The following is a 16,449-nucleotide window of genomic DNA, read 5'->3' on the forward strand; positions in this document are numbered from 1 at the left end:
TACCTTGTTCTCATTGTAAAAAACATACAAGAAAATGGCTTATTTTTCCTTCTTCTATACTTTATGTTAAAAACGCCAAAATGGAAACACTATAAGCCAAATTGGCAAAAGTAGCAGGGTGTTTGGTAAAGTGTGACACCTTGGGTAGATCTGTAAGGCATAAGGTTAACAAGCTAAAGAACCATTTTTGTTTTCCCTCTTTGCTGCAGGAGAGTCGTTGCCCTTGAGTACTGGAAACCAGATAACTATCAAATTCACTACAGTTGGACCGGAAACTGCCAAAGGCTTTCACTTTGTGTACCAAGGTCAGTTTAACTTTAACAGCATGCTACTATTTGCATAAAATACAATACAAGAAAGTTTGTTTCCTTTGATATCTTTTGAATCTTTCTAAACAGTGGAAGGTGCTGGAGAAAGTTAATAATTCAATGTACAAATGCCCCAGTCATATGCATTTCATTTCTATAGATTTGTGTAATTTCACCAGATTTGTAATTACATAAGAACGTTTTGACTGCGAAACAGTTTTAATCAAATTAGCAAATTATTTTTTTTAGCACACAAAGGTGTCTATAACAGAACTATTTTGTGAAAATCATTATATACATTAATTTTTGAAACTTGGAACTTGCATGCTTTGGGGAAACTACAACAGTGAACAACTACATTACATTGCAAATCCTGATACATATAAAATGATAATCACATTAGTGTTTTTTTTTCTGTCTAGTGGGCAACAAAGTAAAACTACTGGCTGGGAAAACTAGCTGTCCAAATGAATAAATGAAATCTCCTCGGTAGAATTTTGGAGAATATTAAAGGCAAGAAAAAAACAGTTGAAGTGTAAAGTTTTCAGTTTTCCCAGCAGTCATTGAAGACTATGATAAAATGCTGTCATTAACTACTGAAGAGGTAGAGGTGATGATGCTTTGCTGATGGTGACAGTGTTGGTCATGCCTTGTAAATTAAACATATCATATTGTTTTTCATACTCTTCTACAATCCTTGCAATTAAAATGTTTTTTAAAAAGTGTGCATATTAGGTGACGATCATATTAGTGATAATCCATTGGATTTTTACATTGGAACAAATGCAACTGCACGCTAATGTATCACTTGTGATAAAACAGTGTGAGGTGGTGTTGTAGTGTTTTGCGAAATCATATGAAATTTACACTGATATGACCAAAATAATTTGCATTTAATATTTTGGCAATTGTACCAAAAACATCCCTGTTACTCAAAGAGACAATGCACAAGACATTTAGTTTTAAATACTTTTAGCTTCTTATGGGGGAAAACCCAAATTGCAAAAAAAATAAATAAATACCAAAGTGGATTTACGTCATTTTACAATGTCATTTCATATATAGGATGTTGTTAAGCAGAACAAGTGGAAGCACCCAAAGTCTTTACTCAAAGAAAAGTGTAATTTCAACATACCCTGTTAAAAATATGTAGTACAGTATAGCTTAAAGTTTTTCTCTCAAGTCAAAGTACAAAAGTATTAATTCTTAAATAAAAGTATGAACGTATATGAACATTAAACAAACAACATTTTCATACCAAATAATACTAATTATAATTAATCATGGGAAATTACCGGTACAGTAAGTCCACTACATATGAACACGTTCTGTTCCGTTGCCATGTTCGTAGCTTGAATATTGGGGGACTTTTTGTAGTTTTACCAAAGAACCTAAGATCATGGGAAAACATTAACTAAGGCTGACTGGCAACAGTTACCATATAGAGTATTTATTACCTTTTTTATTTTATTTTATTATCTTTTTTATTTGTTTAATTTTAGCTAACATGATAACTCCGAGATAACATCCCAGATCAATGCTTATAACCTCCTGTCTCAATACCCACAGGAATGGGCATTAATCTACATTCTCTCTAAACCATCAAACTTTTTTTGTAATTTAGATTTTTAAGGAATTGAAATAAAGTCTGTTCAAGCTGTTGGATTCAGTGTTTGAAAAGATAGCAAGCAAAGTTTTTTACTGTAGTGAAGAAAAGTCAAATGTGTTAGATGAAAGAACGACTCAATTGAAATACTGAAAGTAAAAAAAGAGATGTAATTACATAAAAACAAGTAATTACATTTGTTATTTCACACCTCAAGTAGCGTGCTGCATTTTTCATATTTAGCCGGTGTTGCTGCTAAAATACAAATGTTTTGGTGCTAACTAGAGAAATGTCACATTAATGCCAAATTGTTTGAGCACAGCTTTTGGCTGTAGTCCATAATCGCTCCCATCCTTCCAACGCGACATTAGCCGAGCAGCAGTAAGATTTAAACACGGTATAACTGGCATACTAATGAAACTCAGGGAATTGACTTAGCATTTTAAAAGCAGAGTTTTAAACCACTGTGCTGATGTAAAACAAGTCACAGCCTTTTATCAATCTGTCATTTCAGCCAATTTTAATATGCAGCTGTCATCCAACAATATTTTGGGCCTTTTTTTAATCTACAGAGACTTTTTTTTAAAGTGCTTATTAAATTACATTTAGTGTATTTCCAGTATACTGATTAAATGTGTTTAATATTTTGTCTACTTCGTAAAAAAAATTAAAAGAATATATACACAGTATATAGTATATAATGCCAGTATTTTTATCTCATGTATAATTTTTGGAAGGAGTCTCTAGTGTTAGTGTTCTGTTTCAGTCTTCTGTAGCAGGGTTCTACCATACAAAACCTTTCAGATGATGATGATGATGTTTATTATTATTATTATTATTATTATTATTATTATTATTATTATTATTATATTTCACCAAAGGCCAAAAGAAAAAGACATTTCCACTTGTTTTCAGACTGTCAAGGTTTGGCAATAAATATATTTGTCATGTAGCACTCCACAGTATGAGGCAAGGGTTTATATAAAAAGTAAACACTCAAGGATATATGCCTTTGAGGTTTTTTATAAGCATTTCTTTTTTGCCTAGCCAGGTTGCTATGTTTAAATATTATCATTTTATTGGGGTACTTGTATACAGTACTTGTATACTATAAAAAATGCCTTAGTTGTACAGTCTGTTTTATCTCTGTACCAGTGTTATTGTAGAGAAGGGACTTGTTTGCCCAGTAGTGGGATCACACACCTCTGCTTTCACATCAATTTATTTCCCAGCAACTGAACACAGAGACATGATCTGGAGATATTACTGGGGCTAACTTCTTCAGCATTAAATGTTATAAGAAATATATTTAAAATAGGTATCATATTTTTAATAAATATAATTGCAATCATTTGCTAATTGCGATGGTACTGTGGGAAAGGAATGATTAATGATGGTGCATGCTACTGTATTATAGGAGGATAATCAAAAAACAAGGTTTTGTAGTGCAACATGAATCCAGGTATTATAAGAATAACATAGCTGTCACTATGGGAATTAGGCAAAACTGATGAAATAATGTAAATAACTAATGCTGCACTGTTTACAATGAGAACCTACAAGTTTAAAGTGGCATCTAAAACAATGGCTGTGATTTACTAGATAAAATTTTTTTTAATCGATTGACAGCAATAAATACAAGTAAATCTAAGTGTTTTAATAATATGATTAGTTGTGATAAAATACTTAAATTTACGTTTACTTAGTGCTAAAGATTTTAATCTAGTAAATTAAAGTCAGAGTAAATAACCAGGATGTTTTTTTATAACCGCCATTAGAGTGGCGGTTATAAAAAAGAAATGTATCGCTAAGAAAAATAAAGTAATGAAAACGTACATTGTCTACATCTCCTCCACCCAAGGTGATGGATTAACTGGTGGAGACTGTCTTCAAAAAAGCTTTCTTTTTGGCTCTTGAGGAAAAGTTCCACCTCGGTAACCTCATCGTGGTCTTTGAAATGTCTGTCATGAAGTGGTTTCTTTAAGTGATGGAAGAGGAAGAAGTCACTGGGTGCGCGGTCGGGGGGAGAGGGTGAAAGTGATGAGGCAGAATTTTGTACCTCAAGTCGCCCACAGGTTTCACTGTTTCGTAAGCTGAATGGACGAGCGCATGTCATGAAGAAGGTGAACCCCCTTCATGAGCATTAGTGCGAAGCTTCGCCTTGGTTTGGACCAAATTTTATGACCGTCCCTCGTATATACGTGAGCCACTCAGGTCACTCAGGACTCTGGCGATGAGACAGCGATGTCTAACAGATCTTTAGGTCTTCCACTGTGTTATGTAAACTTTGCGCCTCAATGTCTTTCTACTCAGCTGGTTTTGTCAATAAAATGCTAATCTGTTCCATTACTTCTCACTGGTCAAATCATTAAGATACTTTTAAGGCTTTCACCACCTCTGGCACTTTTTGGTGTGCTAAAAGTAATCCTTTAGCTGGCTGCTTGTAGTGTTGGTGTGTGCCTCTGCATGGTATTTTCTAACAAATAGAGTAGGTTTGGGATAACTGCGCTGTGTAAGGATGTACAGTACAGTGTTTTCATTTCTGTTAGATAACTTTAAAACCCAGCATTTTGTCACTGAATGTAAGAGCCATACATTTTCCTTATACATTTCCTACTTCAATGTTTTAAAAGAAAAAAAAAGTCTTTGACTTCACACTTTCAAGGCTGTTTCCTTAATAACTGAGAAGTGTTTTCAGGACTTTCTCTTTAAAAAACATATGTTGAAGTGAAACTGCGGAGGTGGAATTATAGCAGCTCTCAGTCTCATTCCTCTGCAGCTCCTTTGGGTCACATATTATTAAACATGTAAATATGAACCACACAGTTTATATTAGAAAAAAATCCTCACTTATTTATTCTATTGAAAAGCAGCTGATACATTATCTTCAGTGCTGCAGCTTCATTTAAAAACCTCGCATTTGAATTCGCTTTAACACTTTATTTGAAGGTTTCCTATAGTGACATTTACGAGTAGAGTATACATTTTCATAGGGATTTATGAAAAGCGCAGGTCATTACTAATGAGGAGATATTATTTAAAACACTTCTGACTTTATATTTTAAAAAAAAATTGTTTTAATTTTATTATGGATTCATTAAGGAATTCCTATACTGTATGTGTGTATGTAAATACAGTGCATCTCGAAAAAATATAATATTGTGTAAAAAAAAAATTTTTTTTTGATATATTATAGATTTATTACACTGCATGTGAAATATTTCAAGCCTTTCTTTACAGTCCTTGCAATATTTCTTAGGATCAATCAAGCATGATTTGCAATACATAAATTAATGTTTGAGTGTGTATGTCAGTACTTTTTCTGGGCCTCCTTAAGCGATCAGCCTGTGGCATTGCTGAGGCATAAGTGAAGACCAGGTTGCTTTAATAGTAGCCTTCAACTCGTCCATAATGTTAAGTTGGATGTTTCTCATCTTCCTCTTGAAAATATCCCATAGATTCTAGTCAAGTGAGTTGGCTGGGAAATCAAGCACAGTATTATCATTGACAATGAGGCTTCATAAATGTTCTCAGCAGACCCGAAGCATGAAGAGCTCTGCAATCTCCTGGAAGAGAGCTGTATAGACTTTGGACTTGATAAAACACAGTGGACCAACACTAGCAGATGATACGCCCCCCCAAATCATCACAGACTATGGAAATTTCACATTTCCTTCAAGGAACTTGAATTCTGTCCCTCTCCCTGTTCTTCAGACTTTGGCACATTGCACTGGCACTCTGGCTAAATTTAGTTTCATTTGAAAAGAGGACTGTGGGCCATTAAGAAATGATCCAGTTCTTTAGCTCAGGTAGGACGCTTCTGATGTTGTCTCTGTATCAGGAGTGGCTTGATAATTTGAATGCAACAGTTGTATCTCATTTCCAGAAGATGTCTTTTCATGGTGGCTCTTGATGCACTGACTCCAGCCTCATTCCACACCTTGTGAAGTTTCTTGAAATCACTTCTTGAATCTGCTTTGCTTGACAATCTTCTTATGGCTGTCATCCCTGTTGCTTGAGGAGGCTGTCGATCATCTTCTGGATAACTGTCTGACAACTTCTCCATGCATGTGCTGAACTAGACTGAGAGATGCACTGTTTTTATTCTGTATGAATATTAATTCACTCAAAATTAAATATTTAAATATTTTGCATTTTTGATTTTCATGAGCCATAATCATTCAAATGAAAACAAAAAAGGCTTGAAATATATGTAATGATATATATATATTTCACAATATTAATTTTTTCCCATGATTTACTGTATGGCCTAAGGTATTATCTTGCTAATTTTATTATACATTTATCATGTCTGCTTTTTGAAGTACAAAACCATTCATTGTTTCCAAACATACATTAAAAACTAATAAATAAATAACATTACAGAGGTATATTCACATGCCTGTAAAGAAAGCAACATAATGAATGACAGACCATTGTTCAGATGGGAAAAAAAAAAAAAAAACTAAAATCGTCTCCTGGGTTTTGCATGAAAATGGAAAAAGAGCGAGTGTGACAAAGTTACCAGAACCCCAGCACCATGCCAGATGTTTTACTTCCCAGTCTTGGGAACATGCAAAAAAAAAAACAAAGCTTAAGAAAAATGTTCTCCATTAAAAAGAAACTTTTGTAAAGAGCACTAAAGAGTAATTAAATAAACACAGTCAGTATTTGGTGTGAAAATTCTTTGCTTAAGATTAAAAAATAATCAGTAGTGTTAGATACAGATTTGAGCAGTTTAATTTAAAAAAAATATGATAACAGAATACTTAACCAAAGATGCATTAAAACTAAGTATACGAACTAATAACTTGGGGAATGAATACAGTAGCCTAGAATAGTTATTTAATAATAATACTCAAGGCAGTACAGTTATAGACTTCACGATTCTTGAAATAAATCCTCCAGCATTGCTTTTTAAAAAGCTTTCTGAAAGGCTTATGAATGTTTAATGAAGGCCCAGTGTAGGTATCGTCAGATAATGCCATTCTCTCACTATACAGTACAAGTGCTCTATCTTGTCTCAATAATTCATCAATGTAGTGTAGGAGATTTTTTTTCACTGCGTTCTTAAATTCTTAAATTTGATTGGTCCGAAGGTGTTGTATAATTCTCCATAACAGCAGCTGTGATTGTAATAACAGCAGTAACTCAAAACGCAGGATGATTTTAATGCTCGGCGAATTATGGCAGACATTCTGCATCATCCCAGCTGAATAATCAACAGATCTTAAAAGGATAAAAAGTGTTGCTGTTTTTTTTTTTTATATTTAATTTTTTATAAAGTAGTAGAACTGTTAATACTTGTTTTGTTTAGTTTTTTTAACCTCAGCATTGATTACTTTCCTATAACATCACACCCTGGTGTGCTTTATTCATTCCTTACAGAGTCAGCCAAAAAAATTAAACACACTTCAGGAAAAGTAAAATAGTATGATGTATACAGTGAGGTCAATAAGTATTTGATCACTCTGTGATTTTGCAAGTTCTCTTACTTAGAAATCATGGAGGGGTCTACAATTTTTTTCTACAAAAGCATAGGTGCATTTCCACTGTGAGAGACAGAATCTAAAAAGAAAAATCCGGAAATCACATTGTATGATTTTTTTTTTACCAATTTGTTTGTGAATTACTGTGTCAAATAAGTATTTGATCACTTGCTTATCAGCCAGATTTCTGACCCACAAAGACCTGTTACTTTACTTTTAAATAGTCCATATGCTTCTTACGGAGCCATTTCTTGGTTTTCCTGGCTGTGTGCTTTGGGTCATTGTCATGTTGGAAGACCCAGCCCCGACCCATCTTTAATGCTCTGACTGAGGGAAGGAGGTTTTTGCCTAATATGGCCCAATACATGGCCCCGTTCATCCTCTCCTTAATAGAGTGCAGTCGTCCTGTCCCATGTGCGGAAAAACACCCCCAGAGCATGATGCTTCCAGCCCCATGCTTCACTGTAGGTATGGTATTATTGGGATGATACTCATCCTTCTTCTTCCTCCAAACACGGCGAATGGAGTTAAGACCAAAAAGTTCTATTTTGGTCAGGACTTTTTCCCATGACTCTGGATCATCCAGATGGTCCCTGGCAAACTTCAGACAGGCCTGGACTTGGACTGACTTAAGCAGGGGAACCTTCCATGCGATGCAAGATTTTAAACCATGACGTCTTAGTGTATTACTGATAGTAGTTTTGGAAACGATGGTCCCAGCTCTCTTCACGGCATTGACCAGCTCCTCCCGTGTAGTTCTTGGCTGATTCTTCACTGTTCTTAGCATCATTGATACCGCATGTTGCTACTTAGACTTTGGCTGATGGTGGGGTGCACAGGTGTTTTTATGACAGCTAACGACCTCAAACAGGTGCTACTAATTTAGAATCAGGAGCAGAGTGTAGCTGGACTATTTAAAAGCAAAGTAACAGGTCTTTGAGGGTCAGAAATCTGGCTGATAAGCAAGTGATCAAATACTTATTTGACACAGTAATTCACAAATAAATTGTTAAAAAAATCATACAATGTGATTTCCAGATTTTTCTTTTTAGATTCTCTCTCTCACAGTGAAAATGCACCTATACTGAAAATTTTAGACCACTCCATGATTTCTAAGTAAGAGAACTTCACAGGGTGATCAAATACTTATTGACCTCACTGTTTTATAATAATATATTATTAATAATATTATCATATCATTATCATAATATTATACTGTATATCAGTATATAACATATAACAATACATTCAGAATTTAAATATTTTTATAAGGTTTTCTTTTCATGATTACGTATTTAAAAAAATCTGACTTGGTGTGTATATATATACATATAGTATACATACCAAGTCAGACAAAAATAAAAAAAAAATTCTTGCCATTTTTTTGCCCAAAATTGAGAGGCCTGTTTTTTTCTCCCCCTTACAGCCGTACCTCGGACCAGCGCCACACAGTGCAGCTCAGTACCCGAACCTCGTTTCGGCAAGCGTATTGGCAACGACTTCTCTGTTGGCTCAGCCGTGATGTTCGAGTGCAACCCAGGCTACACTCTGCAAGGCTCCACGGCTATCCGTTGTGAAACAGTTCCCGATGCCCTGGCACAGTGGAACGACACCCTGCCCACCTGCATGGGTGAGTTGTCAAGTCATCTCTTCGGTCGCTATTCGATACGGTTTAAAAGAGAAGAGAACCGGAGCACTTACAAAGGAACTGTGCACCGTCACAGTTTCATTTAGGGGTGAAGAGAGTTAATTAGCAGTTCTAGCAGGAAGATTGAAGCAGGCTCTAAGCTTAAAGCTTGACGCTGCACACAAGTCGCTTAACGCAGTTTTTCCCCCTGAACTGTGCAATTAGTCAGGTTTAAAAAGTGAGAAGCAGGACGTGGGTGGATGAATGGGGCGAACTTTCGGTGGAGCACTCGCATTTTTATTTAATTAGGTGAATATTTTGTACTTCTACAGTACATCCTAGCCTGGCAGTGTCTTGGCTGTCTACGTTTTGCAGTTTTCACAAGATGGTTAGGGCCTGGCCTTGTTCTGTTCGACTCAGTTTACTTAGTTGAGAAACTGCAAAGTTCCGGTGATTACCTGCACGCGTGCTGCATTCTGTATATCGGTGTTAAAATATTAATAAGCCAGAAATTGCTGTGAACTGAATTTCTTTAATAATTTAACCATCTGCCACAGATATATTGAGCATTTTTCCATATCATATCTTCTCTCTCTCTCTCTCACTCACACACACACACACACACATGCATATGTCTGTATCACTAAAATCAGGTCCTGACCAGCTCCTTTTTTTTTTCCTTAAAGTGATTGACTTTGACCTCAGTTTTTTTCCAGGTTGCCCTTGACAGATAGCATCATACCAAGGCTGCGTAAAAAAAAAAAAAAGTCCTGGCAAAGTAAGATAGCAGCCCACGCTTTTATTATTGACAGAGCCGCGCTTCGGCTTTTACAAACAGGGACACTTGCCTAGACTGGCTTCTTCACTGTGAGACAGGCATATGTCACTCTGTTAAATGTCATTTGAAATCTGAAGCGCACATTTTTACATGTGCCAAATAAATACCACGGAATACGTGAAAATATGAGAAAATGATCAGGCTAAAAAGTTCGAAACATGATATTCTTCAACCCACAAGGGCATCCAAACATTTTTTATTTCTTTTTGAAATGTAAATGTCTTTTGGAAAAATCAGCAGGGGTTGGTTCTGCTTTATTTAACTCAAGTACAAGTTACTTCACCACTTAGAGCCTTTGAGTTTGAGCATTTCCCAGCCGTGAGCATGTTTCTGGTTCATTATATCTACTTCTAAACTAACATCACACGCTATTGAACCTGTTGTTTTTCTCCCAAATCTTCAGTAATCGTTAACCTGGATGAGACAATCATTTTCTCTATTTCACTTTGATAAGGGTTGCCATTCAAGTCCTGCTCCAATAATCCTATCCAGTACTGTGTCTGCTTCTTAAGGGGTGTGCTAATGCGTGTTCTGATCTCCTCTCTCTCGGGCTTTGCCTTGACAGTGCCATGTGGAGGGGTTTTGACGGCACGTAAGGGCACCATCTTGTCCCCAGGCTACCCTGAACCGTACGACAACAATCTCAACTGTGTGTGGAAGGTGTCAGTGCCCGAGGGAGCCGGAATCCAGGTGAGAGAAGAAGCGAGTCCTTCAAATGAACCTTTCTTGCACTGTCAGTTTGTGATGTAAAAAAAAAAAAAAGTTTAACTCCAATAAAAGGAATTATCAGTATCTAATTTATTATGCATGGGGCAAATGTTGAATTTGCAAATGATGAGGGCATGATGTATGATCTTTTCATTCAGTTTAAGAATTGTGCTTTCTCAGTTATGGAAATATATTGTTCTTTTTTTTTTAGCACCTAATCATGGCATTGAATTTTACGAAGTACAATTGAGGTTCTTTTTTTTTTTTGTCCCTTTTTCCAGATCCAAGTGGTGAGTTTTGCTACTGAACACAATTGGGATTCTCTGGATTTTTATGATGGAGCTGACAACAACGCACCCAGACTGGGCAGCTATTCAGGTACGAACATGCTTCTATGCAGATAAAATTCGTAACAAGCACTCTGTAAAATCTTGTTTTCCATCACCGTTCCAGGTTTTTCCATGCCAGACCTTGACTTACTGTATTTTTGAATTGTGTTCACACTTTTTTCCTACTGTAGTCTTTAAATAGCTCTCTAATCTTTCTTGTTTGAGTAACACAAGTTGAGTAATTGAGTCATGAGACTCTCATTAACACTTTTGTTCTCACCAAATCAGCCAACAAATTCAGAAGCTTTGATGGTCAACTTTGTCTTATTATACAGCCCGACCTTTCGAGATACTAAACTTTTTCAGCCATCATGCTGTGTTTGAGTGGCCAATTAATTCTCTTTAACTGCGGGGCTATTATCGGATACCGCCGACTGTTCCGCTGCTTGTGTTTTGTTCACCATCAAAGTGACTAGTGCAAGGCACAGTGATGCCACGGGCCTGGTAAGCTATCAATGTGTGTCAGTCAATAGGTGCAGCGGGAGAGGATACACTGATTAGCGAGGGCTTTTGGAATCTGCACCTTTATCTTACTGTGAGGAACAATGCTAGCTTCCATTACGCTGCTGCCTGTACAAGCTTGACCCATGGTGCCTTGTAAATTGGGTAGAATCCTCGGCAACAATTGGGAAATAGAAAAACTGGTAACGTAGATCGTGACCCACAGGAGATTTTATTTGGGTCACCATTGACATGATCTAGAGTAGAGTAAATCTAGCTTTAAAAAGCATGGTTGGCTAATAAAAAAGGCCACTCATTCTAAAGACCACCTACCAGCTAACCTTAACGTCAAGGAAACAATTGCACATAATGGAAGTCAAGGTGATCAGGAACCAACCGACAGCTTTTTGGCTACCCTTGATCAGGGTTGGCATAAACCATACAGGTACTGTAGCCTGGATCAAGATAGTCATTAACCCTGATGGAAAGGGCGGATTGGTAACCAGGAGGAACCAGCTGCCAAGTAAAGAAGACTACTTTTGAAAGTATGGTCTTATGCAGCAAAGAAATTGCAGTTTAAAGGTGACCAAAGTGGAAAGATGCTGAGAAGGTAGTCAGGGGTATCTCATTCCTCAAGCCATTGGACTATGGTTCAGAAGGTCCCGGGTTCAAACCCCACAGCCACCAAGTTTCCACTGTAGGGGCCCATGAGCAAGGATAAAAATGTAAGTCACTCTGGATCAGGGAGTCTGTCAAATGCCGTAAATGAAACTATGCACCATGAGTTGGCAAATACACCACTGGATTTCTTTGAGAGGAGGGTGCAGGAGAGATAAAACTAATCTTGCTTGTCGCAATAGACATCATTAGCACACTGTCAAAAAGTCAATGGAAAAATTAAAATGCATCCCCCCTGAGTGACAACACTGTTTGCTGAAGAATTAAGGATATTGCAGATGACTTTGAGAAACAGCTTATTTCAAGGCTAAAGGCAGCAGGGTATTTCTCAATCCAACTCAACCACAGATGTCTCAGATGTCTCAGATGGCACGAGGTTGTAGAGTCATGTGATGATTTACGTGTTGGAAAGTGAATTTGCGGAAGACTTGTTATGTTGCTTGACTATTCCGACTGGAATGACAGGAGAACAAATATTTTAACTACTGTACGTGGTTACCAAGTGCGGTTTAGACTGAGCCAATTGTAAAGGCATAATGAGCGATGGGGCTGCGAATGTGAGAGGCAGAATCAGCAGAGTTGTGAAACAAATCAAGGCAGCTGGCAGGAACGCCATGTGGATCATTGTTTGATTTCACTGTCGGGCGCTGGCATGCAAAGGAACACCTCCCGATCTCCACGAAACACTGGGCGAAATTATTTGTCTTGTGAACTTTATTAAAGGCATTGTGCTCAACAGTCAGCTTTTTGATTAGCTGTGGACTGACTTAGACTACGCTCACATTACAAGTTGCACTGCTCAATTCTCAAATTTTTGGTTGGATCAGGTTTGCATATCAAGACAGTTCACATTTATAATTACATGTGACTTTTATCTGAGTCTAATGTTGGCATGAGTGTCCTCTGAAACAGCACACACATGTGCATCTATCTGTCATTGCTTGTGGCATCTGGGTTGAAAGCAGTTAAAAGTCTGTATGCGTTGAAGCCCAAAATAAGGATGCATCGCTTTAGCTGTTTTAGCGTTACTGTGAAATCCCCGCACTGCCATCACGGATTGATGTCAGCAAGTGCATGAGGCATGCACAGAGACAAAACTTCACATGAATTCCTATCTGAATGTTCTCATCCAGGTTGCTTGACCACATATCAGATATATGTCCCGATCTAGGACCATGAAAGTGTGACTCAAGTTGGGATTAAAAAAAAATTGAATTGAGTCACCTCAGGCTGATAATCTGAATGTAGCGTCATTGTTTTATACATAAGTGTGTTGGCTGCCCATAGTTCTGCCTAGAGTTTATAAACTTAGAAATGAATTTCATGTGTTCCTTCTTGAGAGTTGTTTACTGATGATTGTCTTCTCAATCTGAATGTGAAATTGCTGGATGTGAAATTGCAGTACGATGATGTTTTCCAGATTTTCCATACTTTTCAAAAAGCTTTTGCTTGCACGACTCTGAAAGCCAAACCCAAGTCACTTCATGTTTCCCAGTGTCTTATACAGGAACACCCCCGAACTCGACGAAATTATTTGCCACAGTGCACTGAACAGTCAGCTTTTTGATGAGCTTTGATGTTGTTGTAGACTTGCAAAAGTCATTGAATCTGTGGTTTGCACGACTCTAAAGGCCAAACCCACGACTCTACATGGTCCCTGTTGACTTGCAGCACAATATGTGGTACATTTTATTGCACTCATTGGTAATTTTGATCGCTACTTTACAACCAAGGGATATGGCATTTTGAATGACAAAAGGTGGATTCAAACCCCCTATGACTTTGAAAACCCGTAGTCACCGCTGGAGTTGGGACTAACAAGTGGTGATGAAACAGAGCTTTTGCAGCTGAGCAGCAATCAAGTGCTGCAAAGAAGGCGTGAATGCATAGCATTGTCTCCACTTTGGATAAGCATTGCATCTGAATATCCTGTTCTTAGCATGGCTTGTCATCTCTTGGCTTTTACAATCACGTATAACTGTGAAGTGGGATTTTCTATTCTTACAAAAAAAATGAAGATAAAGCACATAAATAGATGGAATGCTGAAACTGTCCACCTTGTACCCCAGACTAGAAGGGCATACAAAAAAGCAGGCTGAGCCACCTTTCCCCTTAGCCACAGAGCATATAAAATGCCCCATGGATTTTGATGTGGAATAGATGTTGTTGTGATTTGGTTAATGAAAAGACTGTTGACTGTTAAAACTACAGTATTTTCCTGTTTAATAGCACTTACACATGCAGACTGGTTCGTACTCATAAGCATTAAAATTAAAATAAAATAAAAGACATGATGATTATAGGCCTAGCCTACTGTACCTTGTTTATAAGGAAATAAAAACAATAAGATCGTCTGGGAACTCCACCTATAAATGCATTTATTCTGTATCGTTTTATTGTGTTTTCAACAACACATACATATAAAGTTGTAATTTATTATCAGCCCAGCTAAGAAATTGCTGTTTTACAATTCAAGGTAGTAAAGTTATATTTAAAAGGCAATAAAGATGATCGTAACATTCATTTGTGATGATATAAACTTTTTTTATGATTTATACCGTGAATAATGCCTATTGTAAATTGGGTTGAGAAGGTTTGTCATTTTTAAAAAGTGGGTCCCTGGTAAAAGGTGCTATACTGTAGTGTACCTTCAGTGCACCTTCGGGGTCCGGGTTTGATTCCCACCTCGGGGTCTGTACATGGAGTTTGCATGTTGTACCTGTGTGATATGCTTACAAGAGCATTCATAAACCAAGCTATATTTTTATAAAAACAGCACTTAGGAAAATAAACTGTCTTTTACTATGACTGATCACCAAAGCCATAATAACTGATTTCCACTAAATAATATTCAGATACAGCTAAATTACTGTTTGTGTTTTTAAGGCTAAATATTTAATCTCTGTTTCGGAACACATGGACCCAGTTCTTTCCATTTCCTGCTCAAGCAGTAATTTTCTAGCTCAGCTTTGTCCAAATCACACATAGCAATTGCCAATCTCAGTTGATAACCTTTTAAAGGCAATTTATTTATTTATTTATTTATTTATTTATTTATTTATTCATTTTTCTTTTTAATTTTTTTTCTTTGAATGTCTAGGACTATAAGTAATCACAAAAAAAATCTAAAGCAGTTGATTCAAAAAGAATCCCATGAGCAACCATATCAGCTATATGATTAATTTTATGGTTGTGTGATGGGAGTGAGTGAGTTTATGGATGTGTATGGTTGGAGAGAGTTGGATGGGAGGGTGAGTTTAAGTGGGTTTGGTGGGTTGGGTTGCATGCATAAGTATTTGGGTAGGTTAGATTGGGTGCATGAGAGTTTGGGTGGGTAAGGTTGGGAGCTAGGAGTTTGGATGGGTTAGGATATTGCATGAGAATTTGAGTGGGTTAGGTTGGTTGCATGAGAGTTTGAGTGGGTTAGGTTGGTTGCATGAGAGTTTGAGTGGGTTAGGTTGGTTGCATGAGTGTTTGAGTGGGGCAGGTTGGATGCATGAGAATAATGTTGACCTTATAAGGGGCATTTAACTGGTTCCCATTAGAAAAAATAGTGTGTTTTACAAAGCTAAAGGTTTTATCATATAAAAAATTTTGTACTTCTGGTTGCAGAGGTTAATGTCAGAGTTTAATTTTGGTGTGACGTAGCAATAACTACAGTAATAAGACAAATGTGTTTGTCTGTTTGTGTCTTTCTTCGTGTGTGTGGTTGTCTAACTGTCTAAATAATTAATGTGTTGTTACATAATGCTCATTAAAGCAAGTAAAACATATTGTCTCTTTTCAGGGACAACAATTCCTCAGCTACTGAACAGCACGTCCAACAACCTCTATCTGAACTTTGTATCTGACATCAGTGTTTCAGCAGCAGGCTTCCATCTGGAATACACAGGTACAACCAGAGGGCAGCTTTATACCCACCACTGAGATCCATTCACTCATCACTTATTAAAAAACTACACTGTGGCGCAGACTAGACTGCAATTCAACACCTGTGGCACGTGAGGGGAGAAATCACAACTCTCTTTCTTCTTTAATTATTTGTTAGCCATGATGCATTGGTGGCAATATTATTTAATTCAATTTTAAATACACTGCCTGGCCAAAAAAAAAAAGCTGACACTTATATTTCATTCGAACGCCTTAATATTTGATTACAGCACACAAAGTGGTCGCCAGTTCATGTTTGAGAAAGATTCCTCATGCTCCCAGCACAGCTCTTTCACACTTTGAGTCCTGGAATATACCCATGACATCAAACCCCTTTGATGTGATAACCTGGTCATTCAGTACATTCAGGTCGTCAGCTTCCTTCATTTTAATACCACATAACATTCCAGAGCCTAGACCTGAGCAACTGAAACA

General features: G+C 37.1%; 1 protein-coding gene across 1 annotated transcript in view; it reads left to right on the forward strand.

Annotated features, from left to right (window-relative positions):
• The window catches only part of csmd3b (CUB and Sushi multiple domains 3b), a 553,034-nt gene that overhangs the window by 414,406 nt on the left and 122,179 nt on the right, over positions 1-16,449 (forward strand). Inside the window, exons 33-37 of the mRNA XM_053491539.1 lie at positions 210-305; positions 8,830-9,033; positions 10,434-10,558; positions 10,858-10,954; positions 15,872-15,976. Of these exons, the coding sequence (XP_053347514.1) occupies positions 210-305; positions 8,830-9,033; positions 10,434-10,558; positions 10,858-10,954; positions 15,872-15,976 (627 nt within the window). The remainder of the gene's footprint in view (positions 1-209; positions 306-8,829; positions 9,034-10,433; positions 10,559-10,857; positions 10,955-15,871; positions 15,977-16,449) is intronic.

Source organism: Clarias gariepinus, chromosome 3 (assembly GCF_024256425.1).
Source record: "Clarias gariepinus isolate MV-2021 ecotype Netherlands chromosome 3, CGAR_prim_01v2, whole genome shotgun sequence".
Lineage (NCBI taxonomy): Eukaryota > Metazoa > Chordata > Actinopteri > Siluriformes > Clariidae > Clarias > Clarias gariepinus.